At 34.3% G+C, this 24,950-nt stretch overlaps 1 protein-coding gene across 18 annotated transcripts in view; it reads right to left on the bottom strand.

Moving 5' to 3' along the window:
- Positions 1–24,950, bottom strand: part of PLCB4 (phospholipase C beta 4) — a 517,486-nt gene that overhangs the window by 233,362 nt on the left and 259,174 nt on the right. For 9 of the 18 annotated variants that reach the window (XM_074209461.1, XM_074209477.1, XM_074209460.1 and 6 more), the window contains one exon: positions 19,402–19,623. The exons of the other annotated variants lie outside the window; for them this stretch is intronic. In XM_074209461.1, coding sequence (XP_074065562.1) covers positions 19,402–19,404 — 3 coding nt within the window. In that variant the 5' untranslated portion in view covers positions 19,405–19,623. The remainder of the gene's footprint in view (positions 1–19,401; positions 19,624–24,950) is intronic. 18 annotated transcript variants of the gene reach the window in all.

Raw genomic sequence — 24,950 nt, forward strand, 5'->3', positions numbered from 1 at the left:
TAATATATATCATTAATAGTAGTTCTACCTAACTGCTAAAAATAGATTCATTTTCATTAATACATTAAATGAACTCTTTTAAAGAATATAAAAGGGGAAACATGAAAAAAGTTCTATGTAAAAGGCCTCTCTTCAAAAGTTATCTCTTTTAATCCTTATAAAAGTTTAGATTTAGGAAATATTTTAATGTCCCTGAAGTGGCTTACACAAACTAATTAAAATTTTCAAGAACAATCTGGGGACTCCACCACAGTTTTCAACTGCCATTTAACAAGTTAGGAAACAGACCCTCAGATGAGTTAAGTGATTTGCACAAGGCCTTATTACTACCAGGAGTTGGGGGTGGTGTGGGGTGGAGATTTGAACCCCAATTTTTCTAATTCTAATTCTAATCCCTCTGAAAGAAGAAGACCATGACTAAAGGCTACAAAAGGTCTTTTCATGAGGCCTAGAGAGTTATAATATTTTGAGAAACCTCATACTCATTTGAAAGCATACAGAACTTTGTACTTTAGAAAATGAGCAACTGATTTTAACTAAAATGTTAATCTAATTAGTGTGACTGACACAAGATTCAATTTGATAAGAAGCACTTAGAATGATAAATGATTCAATTTTACTAAAATTCAGCAAAGCTATAGTCTTCCATTATGAAAAATGAATTATGTCTTTTATATAATTAATTGATATTTTTCTATTATTTATAGAAGCATAAAACTAATGAGGATAAAATGAAAACACTATATAAATACTTTTTATTTGCAACACACTTGGCACATTGAGGTACTTAATTAAAAGCTCAACTGAGTGATTGACATTATTAAACTAATAGTGGGTAGTAAAAGTAAATTATAAAGATCCCTGCTTTTTTCAAAGTTAACAGTTTTCTTCCAGTCTCCCAGGACATAATCTTGCCACTGTCTTTGACTTTCACACCCTTCCTCAACCCACATATTCAATCATTTGCTAAATCTTGCTAGTTCTACCTCCACAATATTAAATCTCATCTACATAGACAAGAGTTGAAGGATTAGATAGTGAAACTGAATTTTTTTATTGTTTATTTGATCCAAAACTGTTATTTCATTGGTGTAAGAGCCTCTATCAATACAGTTATCAACTACTCTATAATTCTCTGGCTTTCTGTCTAGGTCTGTCTTTCCCACCTTCTTTCTCTTTCCTTTTCTTCCCCTCTCCAATCCTCTTTTTTTCTCTGATAGTGGTCACAGATAGGATTTAAATCTAGCTGGTAATGAATTCAGAAACAGATAGATTTAAATCCTATCTGCCTCTCAGTAGTTGACTTTATGCATGAAATAGTCAATTTTTTACTCTCCAAGTAGAAGGAACTTATAAATTCAACTTTATTCTTAGTTTCCTTATTCTTACCTTTAAAGTAACATATTTGAGTTGTTTGATGTAAACAGCTCAAAGTGACAAAGAACTAATAGAAATATTTAGTAGATAGAAAGGTACCTTGGAAATACAGCAAGAAAAGATTTTAGGAGACGGATTTGAGTACTATTTCCATCATTTACTTGCTAGGTGATTTTGGGTGTCACGTAACCTTGAAGCCCCAGTTTTATCATCTATGAAGTAGAAACAATGCATGCAGGGCATTGTGTCTAGAGGGTGAACTTGGCAAAAGAAAGTCCCGGTTTCAAATACTACCTCAAATACTTCCTAGCTGTGTGACCACCTCTGGTCACTCTTCACTTCTCTGAGCTTGAGGTTTTTTTTTTTCCTTTAAGGTATCTATAGGACCTAGCTCGCAATGTTTTGAGTCTTGAAATAATGTTTACAAAAGGCTCTGTGTATTTTAAAGTGCTCCAATTGAGTAGTTGTGTGAACCCCATGAGATCATTTTTTTTATTCCTGAATTGCAGCTGCTCAGTCCTTTGCTATATTTTTCCCCAATACATGAATTTGTTTAGTGTGTGTGGTGTAGACATTGCCAATGTACACATTAGTTATTTGAGGCTTTTTCCTCTTAGAATCAATCTCTTCTTAGCTTCTCATAATATTAAACTTTGGCTGCTAGTTTCAGTTTTTGGTTTTTGATAAGAATAAGAAAGGACAGAAAGAATTAGAATACAATAAGGATTCATCCAAGAGATTAAATTTAAAAGGCAAAACAGAAAAAGGGGTGAAAAGAAAGACAAAATGTTAAGTTGACCACAAATGGTGGGATGTAAGTTCAAATTTCATATCTGCCATTAGACCTATGTAACTTTGGAAAAGTCAATTAACTTCACTTTCATTAAATTAGGAGGTTCAGAGATAACCTTTAAATTTATTTTAATCTCTAAAGCAATGTCTCTGATAAACTAAGTAATTTAATCCTCTATTGCATTTTGCAGCACCCTTCTTACCTCTACAGATCAGTCTTATTCTTATAAGACCAAACTAGTAAGGCTACTTAAGGCCAAAGCAAAGAGTAGACAGACCTGTTCCTAACACTCAGAGCTGTACCCTGTGCCCTTGCTATGTGGACCCATCCATCTCCTTCTGATCCTGAGATCCACCTGCCTAGGGTTGTGTTAAAAGTACCACACTAAACACCTGAGTCAGGGGCGGCTAGGTGGCACAGTGGATGGAGCACCAGCACTGGAGTCAGGAGGACCTAAGTTCAAATCCAGCTTCAGACACTTAAGCACTGCCTAGCTTGTGTGACCTTTGGCAAGTCACTTAACCCCATTGCCATAAATAAAACCAAAAATTAAAAAGATTTGAGGATGGCCATCCCTGTAGAAACTTGCATGAATAGAATTTTTATAAATATCAATTATTGTTATCATTAGCATTCACATGCCCATCTCAGTTTTTCCTACTGTCTTCTATTTGTGACCTCATTCCCAGATTGACCCTGGGCTGTGTTTTTGCATCTAACCTCTGCCCTTCTTTCATCTTCTACCCAGATCAATTCCAGAAGCTCACCTACTCAAATTCTAAACCAGAGAAAAAGCCTTTTTAAAATAGCTATGTCAATACAAATATTTAGCTTCATAATGCTATGTATCTTACTCTATACATTTAAAAACATTATTCTGAGTCCATAGGTTTCTCCAGACTGCTAAAAGGATCCAGGACACAATAAGGTTGGGAACCTACTCTAAACTTTGCTAACATTTTCTAGTTCAATCTGCTAGCATGAACTCTAACCTCAGCCTCATACCTGGGACTCACAAAAACTATATGCTCTCTTTCTTTATAAATTATCCTCATTCAGTGATCTCTCAGCTTGTACAGTGTTTTTAGACTTTACATACCACTCACTTTTCTCCAGTTTGGAATCCTGGACCCCTTTCAACCTGGCCTATACACATTTGCCCATGTTTGGGCTGACAGTATCCTCAAAATATAGCCAAAATGAATCAGACTTGTCCTGGAGTCTATTTTTAGTCCCTATTTTGCCTCAATAATCTGAATATTTTTCCGTGTGTATCTGACAATCTCCCAGGAAAATGCCATAAGTTTCAACTTGAGTTTGTTTGGGTAGAGACTGCCGAACAAATCAGAGAAGGTACTTTTGGACATAATGAAAACAGCTGGTAAGTAATGGCAGGGATCCTTTCAAGGGTTTCACATACTCTTTATTTTAAAAACTAACATTCTTAAGAATTTTAAATGCATACGAAGCCTTCAATTTAATCATGACTCCTGTATTTAAAAACATTCAAAGTTGTCATGTAAAATAAACTTGTTGGATATCTTCACATATCTTATACAAGGATAGAAAGAATCAGTTCAAGGAAAATACTTTTCCCACTGGAACCTAATTCTTAACCATATCAGGAAAAAATAGACCCTACAGTTTGAGTTCTGAGGTAAAAAAGGACTCATAACAAACTCAGTTTATATGGATAAAACACTTTATATTACTATTCATCTGGGATGGTATATAGGTCAAGGAAAATGGACTGAAAACCCTCTTTCATTCTTAAACCTCTTTCATTCTCACTTCTTTTGTGTCTGAATATGAAATTTAAGAGTTTTGATAGTTTGCCCTTTGGGTTTTATTTCCATGTTTATTATTATTTAGTTGCATCAGTCTTGTCTGACCCCATTTTGGATTTTCTTGGCAAAGATATACTGGAGTTGCTTGCCATTTCCTTTTCCAGCTCATTTTACAATTGAGGAAACTGAGGCAGAGTTAAGCAACTTGTCCAGGATCACATAGCGAGTAAGTATCTGAAGTCAGATTTGAACTCAGGAAGATGAATCTTTCTGACACTAGGCCTGGCATTCTATCTACTGCATCACCTAACTGCATAATTCTATGTTAAACAAGCAACTAAAATAACCACCACTTGGACCTTTTCTTCTGTTTATATTCTATTACTAAAAGTAATGTAGATCTATAGAAAGAAAAAGAATTTAAAAAACTAGTCCATTTAACTCCTTTTAAAAATTCTTTTTAGTATTGTACCTCCTTCTCTGGATTCACATTTCCAATGGGAAACTCATATACTCAGGTTGGGGGCCATTCCTTATTCCTTCTAGGGTTCTAGAGAATCAACCTGAAGGTCTACTCATCAACCATCAATAGTTTGCTTCTCAGTGACTAACAGTCAATAAGCTCCAATCAGACTTTTGCAAAAGGACATTTACTAAGTAGGCATGGTAAAAAAGAATTTTTGGTACAAATAATCTCCCGAAATTAAAAGGACACTCTCCCTCTTATACGACAAGGTCCTTAGGGTAAGTGGGTTAAATATTAAAATGGAGTTAATCTTAGAGCTAATTTGGAAACACAACACACATGGGGAAGAAATGATGAAGAAACTGGGAATCATGAAGGAGCTGAGGGTAAATGGTGAGATGGCATGGGTGGATGGACCAAGTGAAGTATAGTCTAATACCTCAATATAGTGGACTAAGTGGGCTAGTTGGAAATTTGTATTGTTCATAATGAATGTTCATCAATGAAATTAACTATACAGATTTTTTGTAAAATCAGAATGTTTGATTTTGTACATCAAGTTATATTAATCAGGACAAGAAACAATGAGTTCCCATTGTATATTGTGGAATAACTGACAGGGAAGAATCACAAGGCAAAATTTCTAAAACATCTATGTAATATCAAAGAACACTCCTCAGATCCTGAACACTTACCCAATTCTTATTACAGAGGAGGCATTCACATAATTGTCTCTTTCATAAGATGTGTGCTTTTATTGGATTATTTTAAAATGTGTTTGTTCCCATAGCTAATGCAGGCACTGGGAAACATTCCTCACACTAACAAGACCCAGAGGCACTGGAAAGGATAGAGGAGGTCACACAGTTGAATGTGCACTGAGTCCCAAGAGCTCATGTCTAATTTTATTTTGGTGAATGCTTCAAACTTCTTATGTGAGGGGTCTAAAAAGTAAAGTGCAACCTGGAAAAAGATTCTGTGAAAACTGAAATTCTTTAATTAAACTCCCTGCCTCTTTAGTCAGAAAATCTCTTGATTTCCTCATGCATTGACCATAGGCTACAGCTCTGGCAAGCAGTCCTAAAAATTCTCCTAGTCTTTGTGCCTGCAATCAATTATTTTCTTTCTTGAGGGGTAAAGTTAGCACTGCCATATTCTGAAGGGCTAGAAAGCTATAAGCAAGTTTCAGGAAGAGACCAGAGAGAATTTGAAAGACTTGTCAGATAATCACCAGGATAGCATCCTTATTAGAAGACCAAAAAAAACATTGGCTCCAGGAGAAATGAAAATGCATTCCTATTCATTCTTGCAACATAAAGGTTACTATGCTGGGAGGCTTTTCAAAAGTTATTCTCTAAGTTATGCTCTATTTTTAAAATAAACAGGTCAAAAAAACCTAGGCAAGGAAACCAAGGATGTGCCTTTTTGACCATGATGAATGGTTTAATTTTCATTTTGGAATATATTCAAGCTACTTTGATACTGCACTGTGGATAAATATATACATATATATATATATATATATATATATATATGAATTATATATACAAATGTATATATATATCAATTGATTTTCTCAGTAGGAATTAATGGTAAAAAAGGATATACATACTGTCATTGTCATCCAGTGTTACAAGCAGAAATGTATTAAATTTGATAGGTTCTCCCCCCACCAAAAACAAATGCCTGGTTCAAATACTTTTTCTAACTTTTTCCTTTATAAAAACTATCTCAAAACTAAGCAAGCACTTTTCTGAACTCTCAAAGAACCAGACAAGAGAAGATTACTATGGATAGCACAATGGTTAAACAAATTGTAATTATATTAATATAATTTAATTCTATTACTATGCTGCAAGAAACAGCAAACATGAAATATGAGAAGATATTTCACTGTACTCCTTTTGAAGAACTAAGATGGGCAGTTGCTGTGGAACATTTAATACAATGTTAGATTTTTTTTAATGTAGATACCATTTTGTTTATTCTCTTTTTTCCCTAAGACAACTATATTGATAATTATCATAGGAAATAATTCTTATTCTGATCTTTGAACTCTGTTATTAACACAGGACATAACAAAGGGAGATGGCAAAAATACATATATGCCTAAAAGGCAAAGAGTGACCGTTAGCTCTGCCAGTAATTACCTTTGCATCATTCCAAAGTTTCTGGGCTTTAGTACTGCATGCTCATATCTAAAATGAAGAAATTGACCTAGAGCCTTCCAGCAATCTAGGAATATACAAAATCAAAGTACCTTTTAAAGTTTTTAGATTTAATCCCAGATGTCTTAAATGTCCTTGGGGTGGGGGCTAGGTGGCACAGTGGATAAAGCACTGGCCCTGGAGTCAGGAGTAGCTGGATTCAAATCCGGTCTTAGACACTTAATAATTACCTAGCTGTGTGGCCTTGGGCAAGCCACTTAACCCTGTTTGCCTTGCAAAGAAACCTAAAAAAAAATGTCCTTTTGGAAAAGAGGAAGAATTATAGGGCAAGATGATGGTAGGGTTAGTTAGATTTGCCGTCTGAATCATTAGTGAGTGATGCAGTAGATAGAGAGCTGGACTTGGAGTCATGAAAACTTAATTCAAAAACAGCCTTAGAAATTTACCAGTCTAGAACACTGGAAAAGCCACTGCCTACCTCAGTTTCATTATCTGGCAATACAGGAGTGTTGCAAGATTCAAATGAGAATAATACTTGTAAAGCACTTGGAAAACTTTACAGTAAAATGTAAATACTAATTATCATTGTCATCGCAATTTCTTCCTATAAGGGGACTCTATTGGAGTGAGCAATATCCTCTTCCCTGGATGAGTTATGTTCAATAATATCAATACTGAAAATGAAATAATCAACAAAATTTTAAAATGACATGAAACTTGGAGGACTGGCTCATATGTTCACTGATAGAGAAGGATGTTTGTTCACATTTAAATATGAAATTTAATTAGGGATAAATGTAAAGTATTTTACTTGAATTTTAAAAAATATCAATTGCTAAAAACACCAAAGGACAGGGGAGATGTGTCAGGGGGTGGATGGAATGTAAAAATGAAAGGAGTAAACAATGCAATGTGATCTCCAAAGAAGTTAGAATAATCCTAGATGACATCAACAGAAGCCTGGTGCACAAAGTAAGGGAGACTAAAACATCAAGCCACATCTGAGGCATCACATTTTACCAAAGACCTTGACAGCATGAAGAGAGGATAAAGCAGAGTGTTGAGGGAGCAAATTAGCCAGAAAAATAGAAAAATGATAAGGTTGGGCTAAATGGTTTCAAGGGACTCTTCCATATTTATGTATACAATCTTGTTAAAATGCAGGAGAAGAATTAATATGTAGAAGAAGGATTATATTTGCTTTGGTTGGTCTTAGAGTTTGGACATACGAAAAATGAGTAGAAATTAGAGAGGCAATCTGTACTCAAATAGAGAAAAGAAAAATCCTTAATAATTGACCTTGGAAAAACTTGCAAGAAAATTAGTTCCTCCCCTGGAAGTCATCAAGGAAAAGTTAGATGATCAATTGCTAGTTTGCTGTTAAGAGGATTCCTGCTTCAGATATGTAAATTGAACTGGATAATATGTAAGGTCTCTTTCAAACATGAAATTCTATGATTATAAATGGAAGTGTACAGTGTATTATATCAAAATTGCTGTATATATCTACTTGATTTGTTTCATTATGTCATCTCCCTTCTCCATGTGATTTGTGGGGACACTAGAGCTTTAATTGTTTAAACAAATGATTGTGACGAATCTTCATTGTAACTCAAGTGAAGCCAGGAATGAAATGAATAACATGAATACTTATTTTTCATTAGGAGTTTGTCCCATTAGAAACCAACTCCTCAGGTGGTAGAAAAGGGAAAAAATGAACTTTCATGATGGCAATTACTTGAGTAATGAGTTGGCTATATTTTATTTGTGACTGACTAAACCAGAATTTGAATCTATTAAAAAAAACTAATTTCATTAAAATCAGAGCTTCCATTAAATTTAATTACAGTTCCTTGAAGCTTTAAATGGAGGCTAGCTTATAATTGAGGTATGTTTATGCTTTCTGAGGGGCATCACCCTAAATGCCTGAACATAATATATGTGAGAAAGATTGCTCAATTACAATGATAAATTTGATGTTCTGAGACAAGTTGCTTTATAGTCACAATTAAACTAAATGCTTTCAAAGCTTTGAAGAGAACCCATCAATTTTCCTAAATGTCTACAAAAGCAAAGTAAAATGAATTAACACAAGCACAGAATCTCTGAGTTGGAAAGGATAGCAGAAGCCATAAAGTCCAAAGCATACTTCAACAGGAATCCCAGTCTCAACATCCCCAACCAGAAGTTATCCAACATTTCCTTAAAAATCTCAGGGAAGGGAGAACTTGATAGGAAGATAGGAATGATCCTCACCCTCCACATATCACCCCCACCTTCCTATTAGTGATTTTGTCCCAAGGCTCTGTGGGAGGAAGCAGATAGAAGAGCTGAGATAATTTATCAAAATTAAAGGACACTGAAAGATCAAAATTGAGTAACTGCTATTGAGTTTTGGTATCATATTGGTATGAGTATTGGTATGTTTGATATTCCACTTTTGAGTAGTTTTTATTGTTTGAGTATTTTCTGCTTATATCAAACCCAGACATGACTGTAAATCCTCTACCATTTCCAATTCTGAAGCATTTCTTCAGATGACTAGAGTAGAAACCAACTTTTCTTTATGACCTGAAAAAGTTAAGGTTACTGAGGCACAAGTGTGTTTTGGGGGTATGTGGGGGTGGGTGGTGGCTAAAAGGTGGTGCTGACTAAAAGATGGTGCTGAATTATTTGAGTTACTTCATTAATTATTCATTTCTCTTTGTAGAAATAAATTTACTGTCCTAATGCAAAATTCTTCCCATTTATTCACTCGGTGTGTCTATTGAATACCTGCTCTGCTTTAGAGCATAATGCTTTAAAGCAAAGTAGTTATACAGATTTTTCTTGTCATTATATCATGTATTATAGGGAGAAAAATGCATGCAAAATCAAATAAAACATAATTCCATTTTCCAGGAATTTCCAGAGTAGTGGGAGTTAATAGATATAAACAAGTGCCCCAAATAAAAGACAATAAAAATGTCTTAAACTTCCATAGCTATTTAAGTTTTAAAACTTTTAAACTTCTCTAAGACTTTTGGAATACCTTGTATAAATGTTATATTCATGACAAGGGCAATAAATATTATAAAATTCAGAGGAAGCTAAGACCATTTTTGGTCAAAAGATAAAGTTACCAGTTACTTATTTTTGATCTTTCAAAATACTTTGATTTTAATGAATACCCTCAGTACTCCTTTCTGATTTCTTCCATAGAAACATGAGCGAAGGCTATTAAAATGGGGGGGGGAGTGTGATACCAGAAGGGTCAACACCACTTCCATCCTCCTATTGATTTCTCAGAATAGCTGTACCCCTTAAATTGGGGGAGGAAGTCACTGCTCAATTCTCACTCGAGTAGACTTTTCCCCAGGACCTTTAGCAGCACTGGGCTATCTTTCAAACATGACCTCTTTCATCTCTTGCTCTTCCAGAGACTTCTTCAGAACAAACAAGAAACCCAGGTCTCTTTACTGGGATTCTATAACTACCTCTCCTTCTGCTTGCTGTAAAGTGGGCCTCCTTGTATCCTATAGGATAATTCTTCCCCTTCTAAGAAGCTAATCTCATGCTTCCCTCAATGAACTCTTCAGTCTACCTAGAATTACTTTGCAATGGTTGTAATAACTGCCCCCCACCCCATCTGCTTACATAATCACATAATTCCAGTGATGCTAATGTCTGGATGATGTTAAAACCTTGATTCCTCCCCTTCTCCCCCCTCCCATTTGATTCTTTCTCAGATCCATGTACTCTAACCTAACATACTCTGTCTGCCTCAAACCAATGTCCTACTGTCCAGATCTTCCCATGGATCTAAATTCACTATATCCTCTAGAACGCCTATTCTATAATTAAGTTTTTCATCTTAAACCTCTTTCTTTTTCATTCCCTTTCTCATCTAGTCCACCCTGAAACATGGTTGCCTTTCAATGACACTACTTACTTTGATTACCCTTTAGAGTACCAATACAGTTTCTCATCCTTTGGTTGTGTTAGGAGAATCAGAAAATTCCCTTGCTATTCACTACTACTTCCAGACCTTCTACTGATTATCTTAACTGAGGAAATTCTTCACTGAGCTTTATGGCATGCAAATTTATTGCCCATTTTAGCTCCCCATGACAGTCTTCCTTCCTTTCTCTCTTAGTTGAGTACCTGGTTCTCAATATTTCTATGTTCCTCAACTCTGGCCCTCATACTAGGTCATTTATAGATTAATACCCCCACAGATGTCATTACTTCCTAATTCCTCAAATTCCCATGAGTTACTCTTCCACTCCATCTCAGTTACTCACAAAAATTGTTACACACTTAACCCTTTCATAATCCTTTTATTCCAGTTTCATGATCATGAACTTTGAAATTACTCTATTTGATCATATGCATTATTATTTTTCTATCATTCCCTATGCTTTACAATTCTTGATCCTGTATTGTTCTTCATTGTAACCTCCATTACTGCTATCTATTGGTTGTTTTTCTCCCCTAAGCAATCTCCTCAACACTAACTATGCTCCTCTCATTCGAATTGTTACTCTTTGGTGAATCAGCTTGATTCTACAATATCATCCATCCTCAATTCCTTTGCCTCTTTGTCCTCTAGCTGATAATACTTTGCTAAGTCCCACCCTGAATTACTCCGGCAATTTGTCATCTTTACTTCCAATCATGTGATTGGAATGAAAGGAAATCAAGAAATCATCTTATCTAGACCTATTACAAATCCATATTATCAAATATCAATTGGGCCCTCATAGCACCTATAGGAATATCCTATTCCTGATTACTCATTAGCCCATTCTCCACAGTGACTATTCCAGATATTTTTATCTTTCTTCAAAATTCCATAGCATCTCCTCATCCCATTCTTACCTCATATTTCATTTAAAAAAATAAAAGCTGAGATCATTTGATAAAATCTCTCCATCTATCTCCTCTTTCTCATCATCTTCCTCCATCTCCTCCTTCATTCCAGTCATATGCAAAGTTGGCCATTTTCCTTGACAAGAAAATGCTTTATTCTTGTGCCCTTGATACCGACTCATTCCAGTCAAATTGTAAGGATCAGAAATAGTATTTGACCCTTAAGACCTTTTAACACTAAAACAGATGTTCTCTATTATATTCCACTATCAGACTATGTACTTGTTCTTGTATATTCTAGTAGATGAATTGGATGGTTGATTTTTAACCAACCTCCCAACTCAGGGAATCCAGAATCTAATTATAGAAATTAAAATGATACAATGATAACTTAAGAAGTTGACCTTTTCCGTCACCTATCTGGCTACTCTGGGATCTACTTCTAGACAAGTTTTCTCATATGCTTACCTTGTCTAGAAGTGTGCCCCAAAGTACCTACCTGGACAACTGGAAACATGTAAGATAACTCTAAGACTATTCCAGAATATGATCCTTGATATAGCTTTATTAAACTAAACAAGTTCTTTGAGTTAAATAGGGAACCTTGTTATTGACCGAAAAAAGATTTGGCTGTTACCTCTGGCAGTTCTTAAGAGGCAGTTGAACAGTTAGAAGATGAGTTCATTTCCCCACCACCAACCTTAAAACTCCAGCAGCAATTTTGAGTAAAGGATCTTGCTGCAATTTGGAGAAACAAAACCTATTGCTGACATCAATTATTTAAAGGGCAAGAACAAGTAAATCTAAAACAAAAATCTTAGAATTAAAAAAAAGATGAGTTCAGTTCAAAATAATCCAGGTCAGGAGAACCTGTGTAAAATGTCACCCTTGTCCCTCAGTTGGAAGACAGAAGGGGTATGGAGAGGATTTTCTCTCCTCCCCTTCTTGTCAGCTCTGGTATCTAGCCATGCAGTAGAAAATAGTACATTCAGTTTACAAGTTTGTTAGTATGAGTGAGTCTAGTCTTTCTAAAAGAGAGGCACACTTTCCACAAATACACAAACATATATAGGCAATAATTGTAGGAAGGAAAAAGAAAGCATGGCAGGAAAGAAGAGAAGTAACTGGGGATTTGTAGGACACTACCTGAGGATTCCATATGGGGAATAGATACTGTGGCCCTGCAGTATTGCAGCCTGCATGATTTTCCTTGGCCAAAATTATTCTCTACATATGAGTCTCACTAATATTGTTCTCTAGGTTTGCACTCTCTCTCTTACAATGGAGACTATGTATATTCGTAAAAGGATGTACTCAAGATAATGGGGGTGAAAATGTTTTTTTAGCTTTGCAAAGTATAAATTTAATCCAGGTCATTTATCTGTCTTGAGTCCTTCAATTACAGGCCTATTTTCAACTTTAAATACATTTAAATTCTTACTTGAGCTGATTATCTTTGGCTATCTCTATTAATGAGAAACATAAAATGGTTAATTGTAAACTAATTTTAGAAGGGTGGCCCCAAAGAAGAACTTGAGATGGCACTCATCCTCACAAAACTCTGAGAAGATGCTTCATAAACAACACAGAAAATAATTCGTGGCAAGTACATTAGAGTTATGAGCACAGTGTTTTGTGATTAAGATTTGGCCAATTGGCACTTGGAGCTAACTTGTATTTCACCTGATCATTTACTAATTCACCTGTTTGGTGAATTTGAGTATGCACTCAAAGATATTACCATTTACACTATTATAACGGGAATTGATTAGAATCTAAAATGAAATACAGGATTGTCATCTTATTATTTGAAGGAAAATCCTGGTTTTTCATTTTTAAAAATAGTTTCGCAGCTAGTAAAAAAGCACAATTTATTTTCTTCAGCTTTCGTTATTCTCTCTGATTTGGGATATTAAAAGATTCTCTAAATAAGAGAATGATGGCTGAATAAGAGAGCACTGAACACAGTTCTAGTGAAACTAGATATCTTGCCTTGATTTAGGAAATGACTTTAGTTTCTAAATAGGAAGAGGTTTTTGGTTTCCAGTTTTGGTCATCCTTGTCTTAGATTTCAATTCAGTTAAAAAAAAATATTAAAGTGCTTACTCTGAGTTCAGAATTATGATAGGTACAGGGTACGGGAAGGCGCAGAAAGTAAATTTCAAAAATTCTGTTTGGGGAATTATACTTTGCTTCCTTTATAGTCATTCTGCTTTTTTACTGGATGAGGCATTCTTATCCAACTCTGGTCACAAATTGTCAGAGAGAACTGCTAAACAGCTGCTACATTCCACCCCCAGGATGGTATTTCTGAGATTCTTTTGGGATGAAAATTTCTACTTTTATTATTTCTATTTTTAGTATAAACACTATTATCACAGCTAAATCACTAGGCATCTAAGTAGGATTTAAATGAACCTTGTGTAAATGAACAGATATATTTGAAAATTACAGGCCTATTTTCAACTTTAAATACATGACAATTATTATTTCAAAACTCAAACAAAACCACACACCAAGATTTGAAGGAATCACATGCAAGATAAAAATCTGAAATGCAAAGATAAATCATGTATATTCATCAACAAGGAAATTCCTGTCTCTTCTGCACCCTATATCAAAATATGGTTTTATTAAGGTTTTATGAAAAGGTCATCACTGTAATATTAAAATCTATCTGAGAATGCTGAAATCCCTTATGAGACTGGCATATTCGTTTGGGACAACATTTATTAAAGTTTTCACATGACTCAATATTAACTTGCTCCAAATATTACAAGTATTTTCAAAAGCTGATAAGCACTGGATTTAAGAACTACAGCTCAGATTTCTAAAACAAGGGAAAACTATCAGTTAATAGAGTTTAACTTCAAAGACACTGTAGCACTGTACACCCACCAATTTCAGTTTTTGTGAAATTGTCATCTGGTGAAGGACCCAAGACAGATAAATAGCCTGGATTAAATTTATACTTTGAAAATTGTTAATTAATATGAACATAAAATTCAAAATAAAAGACAATAACTCTATTTAGTTGCATAATCCACACTCACATAATACTTTCACCTGTAGGGCAGGTGAAGGCTAGGATTATTTTAACAGATGCCAAGTAGATTTTGTTCTGTCTTCCGAGGCTTTCTTTTCACATTCAAAGAAAGGTTATAATATTTATCTGATCTATCTGGAAGAAAGGACATAATATATGGCAAAGAAGTGAAGGACAGTCAGCACTCCCAAAGCAATGGCAATGATTTTTTTTTTAAATAATGCTTTATGGAATAAGAAAAAAAAAGAACCTCTTCTTTTGATAACCATTTTTTTTGGCACAATAAAAGAACATTTTAAATCAATGTTATAAAATGGTACCTGTCTCAAAAATCTGTTAAAGATACATCTTGTGATCTGAGATATTTAATGAAATCAAATTATCTTACAAGGGCAGTTTCTCCAAATTATTTTTCTTTATCCAGCTGCCAAATCACAGGATAGTTTTGCTACAATTCCTTAAACATAGTTCATGCTTCCTCTATCAGAAATGCATTTATGCTAACTTGCAAAGTTCAACCTGCAGTAGTTTTCATTCTTTTTTGGGGAGAAAGTAAAAAGACTCAAAGCCAGAAGTATGAGTTTAAGCTACAGTTTCTTTCCTTCTGCTTTTCTTGTCAGGCTCAGTTCTCCTTATTTTCCTTATTTGTTCTTCCTATCTTCAAAATCTAAACTTCATCCTCCCACAATTTTAATCTGCTAGGAAAGGGGAGAGATGCTAGACATATCTTTCCTAATTGCCTCATTAATTCCTGGATAATTTCTATCCCTCTGCCTGTCATTGACCAATTAAGTGGGGAGTGGGGAATAAGTATATGCTTGTAAAGATATCACTATGACTTCTTATTTTTATTATGTTTCCAAAGCAACAAAATACAATATATTCTGAGATTTTCCTCAGGGAAGGAAAGGATGGAAGCTGTCTTGATCCTAAGGTGAGGATGTGCCTAGATACCTAACTAAAAGAAAAAATATCTAGATCTATTGCCTTTATGGTAATACTGTAAGTTCAGCTCATTAAAATGTAAGTTTAATGGAATACTAAAGTCAGATTCACATGCAAATACAGTTTCAGAATTTAAGAAAAACAAAGTTGGAATCCTGGCTTTGCTGCTTAATTCCTATGTGTTTTCCAGGCAAGTTAGTTAATCTCACTAAGACTGCTTCCCTATTTCTGAAATGAGGGGGTTGAATTGGATGAGCTTTGAAGTCTTTCTGAGATTCAACTCCAAATATATGACCCTAGCTATGAGGGATATGGATTAGAGAGGAAAGGCTAAGTCCTTTTGATGTGTACCACAAGACTCCACATTGTGAGGGTAACTTTTTCATAAAATGTTAAATTGTCTCAAATATCTAGTTCCTATAATATGCTTCAATGAATCAGTCAGACTAGATGGTTCTCAGGTCCCTCCAACTCTAAAATCCTTTGATGTTACAAGACAATGTTAGTATTCCAGTCTACCTCCCCTCATAATAGTATCTCAGTAACTATACCTTGACCTTGAACAAGTCAGTTAATGCCTCCAGGATTTAGTTTCCACATCAATAATATGAGAAACATTTAATTAGATGATTTCTGGTTTCCTTCCTCAATATATAGTCCTTATGATCCTATGACATTCCTCTCTTTAGCTAGTGAAAAAATCCCTATGATTTTCTAAGAATGAATGAATGAATGAAAAGAATCCTTTATTAAGCCCTTAAGTATCAGGTTAATATACTAAATAATGGGGATATAATAAAAAAAAAAGAGACTTCTTGTCTTCAGAAAAACCTAAATTTCCCTAGGAAAAAGACAACATGGCATAGGGAAGTGATAGTTAAGTAATGTTTTGGGTAGGAAAGTCACATTGATGGTTACTAGAATCTCAGGAAAATTGATGGAAACTTAATTTCTAGAAAGAATATCAACAAGTCAGGTCAAGAAGCCTTTATTAAACTATTAAATGACTCCTATGTTCCAGGCACTAGTGAAGTGCTGGTGTGTTATTTGACTACCATTATCTGAGCTAGAAAAAAGAAAGAGGGGGTCAGGGTGGGAATGGAAGAATGATAAACATCCAGTATCAGGGTATTAAGGTGACTGAAGAAAAAGTATAAGCAGTGGAATCAAATTAAAATGTCTTAATATTTTGTTAAACATTTCCCAGTTACATTTAAATCTGGTTTGGGTTTTATTCTGTAGTTTTGCAAGCTGAAAAAATTTGATACCTCTGGTGTAATGTGTATGGATTAGAAGATACAGTGAATGCTAATTAATCAGAAGTGCAGGATCCTTGAGTGGAAGCTTGAATTCTAAGTTTGAGGAAGACACAAGAGTAGAGGAGCATACTTTTTAAAAAAATGAATAGAGGGCAGCTAGGTAGTGCAGAGGATAGAGCACCATCCCTGGAATCAGGAGGACTTGAGTTCAAATGTGACCTCAGACACTTAATAATTACCTATTTGTGTGACCTGGGGCAAGTCACTTAACACCATTGCCCTGCCAAAAAACCAAAATGACTGAAAAAGCAGTATGATCAGTCTATATTAGGTCCAGATATGGTGAATCCTCACTAATAAGAAATTTGGGGTACTAGAGAAGGTTTCAAATTCTGGAGAGAGGTGGATCTTGGATTATAGTTTATAAGGTTATATGGTTCAGTAAACTGTCTCTAGTTGACTACTTAAAACATTTAAGTAAGATGCTTATATAGTTTTATAGGAGGCAATATGCCCATAACAAGAGCAGATGATTTGTTCACAATTCTTCCTACAACAAATAAAGTCCATTTCTCTCTTGTTTAATTCTTGGAGCATCTTAATAACTGGAAAGGATCTGCCTCTCAAAATCAAGAAGCATTTTTTTAAAAGTTTCCTCCAATATTCTTATTCATTGATGGGGCTGGACCAATATACTATTAAAACTGGACCAATACAGTATTTCAAATGAAGAACCATGGAAAGTAATAAGATATGCAATAGCAATTAAAAAAAAAAACTCTGACATGCTTCAAAATTGGGAATTTCAATGGTGAACCCACTCTTACTTTTATTTTATGCAACACCGAGTTTCAGCTATTCTTATGTAACTGAAAACTAATGTTGTTGAACTGCTGTAATGTATGCCAAGGAATATCTGAATAGCCATAGATGGCATAATCAGAAGGCAATTAGTATTGCCAACTGTTAACTTTCAGAATGATCTAAGTCTTTAACACTATTCATTGGACCCACCTGCATTAGAGAAAGTAAGATCACTTCTTCAGTTAAATTTTCCCAAGAAGATTTATGCAGTCTTTGAATTTGTCTTAATAAAGTATCTTAATGAATCATAGAGTTTTCACTCCTTCTAGTTTCAACTGTATATTATGCAAGATTTTCCTCTACACCAAACCCAGCAAATGATGATCCAGCAATCATTTAAAGATCTTTTATGAGGGAAGAATTATTACCTACATTCTGTTATTGTATGCCTCTGTTGGGAAGCCGAAATCCACTTTTGTCTTCTACTCCCTATGACAGCCCAAGCAGAAAAAGCCTAATGCGTCACCTACATATCAGCCCTCCAAATAATTGAAGAGGGATATTCGCTTCTATTGGTATTACCAACATTACTAACTCTTTAAACCAAATCCTATGTGGTGAATCCATCTAGGTCATACAAAGATCCACTACCACCCTATTCACTTTACAAAGAATATTCTGATCAATGTCCTTTAGGCAATGGGGTTAAGTGGCTTGCCCAAGGCCACACAGCTAGGTAATTATTAAGTGTCTGAGGCTGCATTTGAACCCAGGCCCTCCTGACTCCAGGGTTGGTGCTCTATCCACTGCGCCACCGAGCCACCCCACATTGTTCTTTCTAAAATAGAGTTCCCAGAAATAAATCAATCTAGAACAGAACATATTGGTACTATCACCTCTCTCATTCTGGGACCTATTCCATTCATTTAGGCTGAGTATGACAATGACTTTTTATGCCCATCAATCACATATATTATCTGTTAAGTCCTCATCAAATTTATAAAATTTGCCTTTACTCATAAATACTTGGCAGCACCCAAGAAAAACAAAATAATGTGAAAAATACCATCACATGTATAATGGAAAAAAGGCTAGACTTCCAAGGCTGAGGTTATGATTGCTGTTTATTCACTTGTTAACTATCAAATCAACCAGTATTTTATAGCCAGGAATAGTATTGAATATTGGGAATACGAAAAAAGGCCATAAAAGTATCTCTACTCAAGTTCACAATCTAGTGGAGGAGACAACATGCAAACAATTATATAAAGACATATATTGGGTAAACTTCAGGTTCTCTCAGAGGGAAAGCACTAGCAGTGTGGGTGGGAAAGGCCTTTTGCAGATGGCAGGATTTGAGTGTAAAAGGAAAACAGGAAAGTGAGTGGGCATTGAAGAGGAGAGAGAGCATTTCAGGTTATAGGAGACATCCAGTGAAAAGGAACAGATGAGGGAGAAGGAGTTTTATAATAGCTCACTAATTTTTGTAGATCTTAGGTCTTTTTTTTTGCCATGAAGTAAAAATAATGCTACTTGCTTATCTGTCACGTAAAAGTCAGAGGATAGGGCATCCTAAGGAGAGTGCAAAGGTAGGCTGATAGGAAGGTATAAGATAAATTTGGGCAATGGAAAATAGGCCTGTTAAGGGGAATTGAATTACAGAAAAAAAAGTTAAATCATGTCATATGATGTTTTAGTTTTATAAATTTTAATATAATATGACCAGTATAAATATTAATAATTATGAAATTCAGTCTAATTAAAAGACAATTATCAAATATTAGAATTTATATTATAAACATAAATAAAAAGTAGCATTTATATAAAATTTTTCTAAATTTGTAAAGTTTCCATTTGAATTTTCATTTAAGCCTGGAAGGTTGGGGTTAGTTGTATTATATTCACCATTTCATAGATGAGGAAACTGAGCAACAATGTGGTTAAGTAACTTGCCCAGAATCACACAGCTATTACATTGTTGTTGTTGCTTATTTGTTTTTAATTCCCATCCAACTCTCTGTCTCCACATTTGGGATTTTCTTGGCAAAGATAATGGAGTGGTTTGCCATTTTCTTCTCCAGTTCACTTTACAGATGAGGAAAGTGAAGCAAACAGGATTAAAGTGACCTGTAAAGTGACATGTAAAGAAAAAAATTACTGTTTACCAAAAAGTAGTTTTAAAAAGACTATGACCAGATATGTTATTAGGAAGATGAGTCTTCTAGACATCAGTCAGACACTGTATCTACTGTGCTACTTAACTGCCGGATAGATGAGGAAACCCAAACATCAGTGTGGTTAAGCAACTTGATGAGAATCACCTGGTTGTTACATATCAGAGATAATATTTTAATTCAGGTATTCCTGTCACCAGGTCGAGTGTTCTGTCACATTGAACGTTATGTTCTTAAAAATTTTATTAATAAATTATTGTACAAAGTAAGATTTCTAATAAGTCATTTAAAATAGATATCCTATTTTAATCCCCACAAGACTATTGACTGTGATGCTTAGTAATAAACTGTTCAAAATAAGTGTAATGTAATATAAACAGTTGATAAGAATATAAGGGTTAATTCTGAGGTGCCACTTCACACCTATCAGACTGGCTAATATGACAGAAAAGGAAAGTGACAAATATTGCAGAAGATATGGGAAAATTGGGACATTAATGCATTTGTTGGTGGAGTTGTAACTCTGGAAAGCAATTTGGAACTATGCTCAAAGGGCAAAGTGTGTATACCTTTTGATCCAGCGATAACCCTTCTAGCAATACATCCTAAAGATAATAGAAAAAAAAAAGGAAAGGACATGCATGTACAAAAATAATTATAGCAACTCTTTTTGTGATGGCAAAAAATTGGAAATTGAGGAATAGCTGAACAAGTTGTGATATACGAATATGATGGAATACTATTACACAGTAATAGTAACACTGGGCAATGATTTATTATGATAGATTTTCTTTAGATTACTAAGATAGCTCTTCCCAGCACTAAAATGATCCAAGATAAATCCAAAAAAGAAGGACAGAAAATGTTATCTAGACTAAAAATTATGGAATCCAAATGCAGAATGAAACATATTATTTTCACTTTTGCTGTTGTTTTCTATGGCTTTCCCTTTTGTTCAGTTTCTCCTTTCACAGCATGACTTATGTGAACATATGTTTCCATGATTGCACACATATAACCTATATCAGATTGCTTGCTGTCTTAGGGAGTGAGGAAGGAAGGGATGGATGGAGAAAAATTTGGAAGGCAAAATCTTATAAAAATGAATGTTGAAAATTATCTTTTCATGTAATTAAAAAAAATAAAATGTTATTTGCAAAAAAAAGTTTTAAAAAGACTATCATTGCTAGGATATAATAATACCTTAGGTTTTTACAATTATTTATATTCTTTCTCAGCATCTAAATTTTAGCCTTCCAAGTGGTGAAATAGATAAAAGTATTTGGCCTAGTGTCAGGAAGATCTGAGTTTGGGGCAACTAGGTAGTGCAGTAGATAGAGCACTGGCCTTGGGGTCAGGAGACCCTGAGTTCAAATTCAGCCTCAGACACTTAATAATAATCTAGTTGTATGAACTTGGGCAAGTCAATTAACCCCATTGCCTTGCAAAACAAAACAAAACAACAACAACAAAAAACAAGTTCAAACCAACCTCAGAGACTTAATAGCTATATGATTATGGGCAAGTTACATAATATCTCCTTGTCTCAGTTATCTCAACCATAAAATGATGAGGATAATAACATCACACTTTTCTCAGTTATTTTGGAGATCAAATGATATAATATTTGTAAATTGTTTAGCACAATGCCTTACACATGATACTTTCTCTATAAATTCTTATTTCCTTCTCTCCCCCCAAAGAAAGGATCATGTTAATATATGAATGATATAAAAATATAATCTATAAATATATCTATGAAAGTACATAATATATAGGCATATAGAGACAAATATAAGTATATAGGCATAATACAATAAATATAATAGATGATATAATAACTAATCAATTAAATTTAATATAGTAAATATAATAAATATTTTAAGTAAAGTTAATTACATTAATATAGTAAATACCATTTAGATAGACTTTGAAGTTTACAAAGTGCCACCCCATATGATTCTCACAAAACTCTGTGAGATAGGTGCAATTTTTATCCAAATTTTACAGATGAGAACACAGAATGAGAGAGGTTATGAGTCAGGACCACACAACTAGCAAGTTACTGAGATAGGATTTTAACCAGTTTTTTAACCAGTCTAATGTTCTATGCACTGGACCCCCTAATGTAGCATATGATATCATGCATAGTGAGGTGACCTTGGAAGTACCAAGAGCTGACTTGCCTCCTCTGACAAATACTGGCTGTGTGACCCTGGTTAAGTCACTTACTTAAACTCAGTGATCAAAGCCATTCTCAAGTCTTTAAGTTTCAGAGAAGAGGCAAATCTACCAGTATCTAGTCTTTATGAGGAGAACATTCCCTTTACGACCATGACAGAACCAAACAAATCCCTATCCTTGCCACAATGAAATGACAAAGCCATTATCACAGAGTATAGAACAGAATATCCAAAGTTTTGGAGGGATCTGGAAAGAAAAACAAACAGAAAAAAAAGGAAAAAAAATAGATTCAGGGGACAGGTAGTTGACACAGTGGATAGACTGACCCTGGAGTAAGGAGGACCTGAGTTCATATTCAGCCTCAGACATTTAATATTGACTTAACTTTGTGACCTTGGGCAGGTCACTTAACCCCACTGCCTTGCAAAAACAAAAACAACAATGCAGCTATTTTCTGAAGGAAAATAATTTGAAAGAGACAATCTATGAATGAGAGAAACTGGAAAAGAGTACTTTTAGATAGCAGAGAACAGGAAATTAGATGTGAGCTTGCCTTTTGATATGAAAGGAAAGATATGCCTGCCATAAAAAAGAAAAATTGGTTCAAATGATACTACATGTATAATAAAGTAACCAATCTTAGACAAAGAGTATATCATTTGACTAGAAGGAATTCTTAGGTTTGGGATGGGAACAGAAGCAAAATAAAGGAACTGACTAAAATCATATAATTTCCCTTCTGAAAGGGAATTTTAGGTCACCTAAAAAATTTCAGTCAAAGCAGGGAATCTCTTCTATGTCAACACTAAAAAGAGGATGTACTCTGAAGGGTTACTATATATTCATTTATTTCTAAAAATTACATATATTATATATATATTATATATATATAATATATATATATTAGCTAGTCTATATACATGACTTTATAACCATAAAATATTTTACATTAATTATCTTATCTCATCTTGACAATGACATTTTGGTAGAGGCCATTCAAGTTTAATTATAACAAAGGTTCAGAGATATTGTTTAGACATTTACTCAAGATATCCCAGCTGGCAAATGGTAGAGCTAGTGCCTCAAGGCTTTTCTCATATCTCTTAAGCCTTATGATCTTGTTTTTGTTTTTGTTTTCTGCTATTCCATGTTGACTTAAAGGCATCGTTTCCAAGAAGCTGATGACACCTTTTTAACATTGAGTTAAATACATATATTTACACATACACACACATAGGCGTTTGTGTTACAGCTGTGTGTTAAGCGACGTGTCAGAGATCACATGGCCTGTATATGTCAGAGGCAAGATCGGGTCTTGCTGGCTTAGAAGCCAGATCTATATCCTGGTGTCTCTCAGATACACTCATATAGTGTTCAAACTAAAGAAATATAATGACTGCTTGCCTACTCAATGGGGGAGGGGGGATAACAGGGGATATGGAGAGGGAGAAAGGGAAAGAATTTGGAACTCAAAATTTTAAAAATGAATGTTAAAATTGTTTTTGTATGTATCTGAAGAAAAATAATAAACTATATAAAAGTGAAATAATATATCTAATTCAACTTTATCATAGACCAGTTTTTAAATTTCAGCATTTTAGCAGGTACGTGACCTCAGAGAAATGAGTACACTTTCCAGTGTTATAAATCATAATTTATTCACACCTTCTCATTTCAAATGATTTTTGACTGTGTTTTCCTAGAAATATGATATTCAGGGTCCATGAAATATCATTCTTAATGCTATAATAATAGCTAACCTTAATATAAAATGTTAGGATTTGAGAAGCAGTTTACATTTAATACTTCATTTAAATATTTTATTATCACCATTTTACTGGTGAAGAAATTAGACAACTTGTTCTGTGTTATTTGGGAGATAGCATTTGGATTCAGCCTTGCTATTTGCAAGTAAAGCATTCTATCCACTGTGCCACCTAAAGACTTTAATATACTGGTAGTTTTTCTTTCTAGATCTTCTGACAATGGTGTGAATACAAATGGAACACATCAACTTTTTTTCCTTTTGTTCCTTACTTGTATTATTTGATTAACCCAGCCCCTTTCTCTTCATGCTCCCTTTTGATAATATACTAGATGCTGCTTCTCGTTGTCAATTCTTTATTATCCCTGCAGCTTACTCATGCCTTTTGGATGATCCTAACTTTTTGCATCTTTAGGCACTGTGATATTCCAATGACTTGATGTCAAACAACATCAATTGACAAATATTAATGTTAAAAATATATGACTGTCACAGAGAAAAAGTACCATTTAAATTCATATTATAGGGGCAGCTAGGTGGTGTAGTGGATAAAGCACCAGCCCTGGAGTCAGGAGTACCTGGGTTCAAATCCAGTCTCAGACACTTAATAATTACTTAGCTGTGTGGCCTTGGGCAAGCCACTTAAACCCGCTTGCCTTGCAAAAATCTAATAAATAAATAGATATCTACTAAAATAAATATTTATTGCATCTTATCTTTATAAAATATGATATTAATGCACTTACATGAGATGACTAGACTTGGCCATGCCTATGGTCCTTTTTAAAACTCTATAAACAACCTTTATGACATCTTCCAGGAAGATATTCTACATAAATAAATTTTCTAGATAAATGAAGTTTATATGCTGAAGCACAACACACATAAAAAGATTTAGTAATTTTCTATGAAAATTTTTTCTTAAATGTATTGTACAATTTCTCATCTTCTTAGTTGTCTAAACTTATTATTACAAAAGTTCATCACCAATAATGTCAAGTATGTGACTATGGAGATAATAGAATTCTTTTGCCTCAATTTTTTCCCTTTTGTTTCCTCTTTTGCTATTAGAGATTGTCACCTCTATAGACAGAGCAGTTCTCTTCCCATTCTCCTTCTAAGTTGTTGCCTCTAATCATCCTGTGATTGAAAAAACTGGAAAACCAAGGCATGTTAAGAATTAGACATCCAAAAGGAGTCAAAAATATTTTGAAGGAGGATCAGGAGTAAAGTGTAGGGTTATCCTATCAGCTGTTTTGGATTTTCAAATATCTTTTATTTAATTATCTTTAACTTCTATTTCAGAGGTTGATTCTAGAAGGCTGAAACTA

The sequence above is a fragment of the Macrotis lagotis genome, chromosome 1, assembly GCF_037893015.1.
Source record: "Macrotis lagotis isolate mMagLag1 chromosome 1, bilby.v1.9.chrom.fasta, whole genome shotgun sequence".
NCBI classification, from domain to species: Eukaryota; Metazoa; Chordata; class Mammalia; order Peramelemorphia; family Peramelidae; genus Macrotis; species Macrotis lagotis.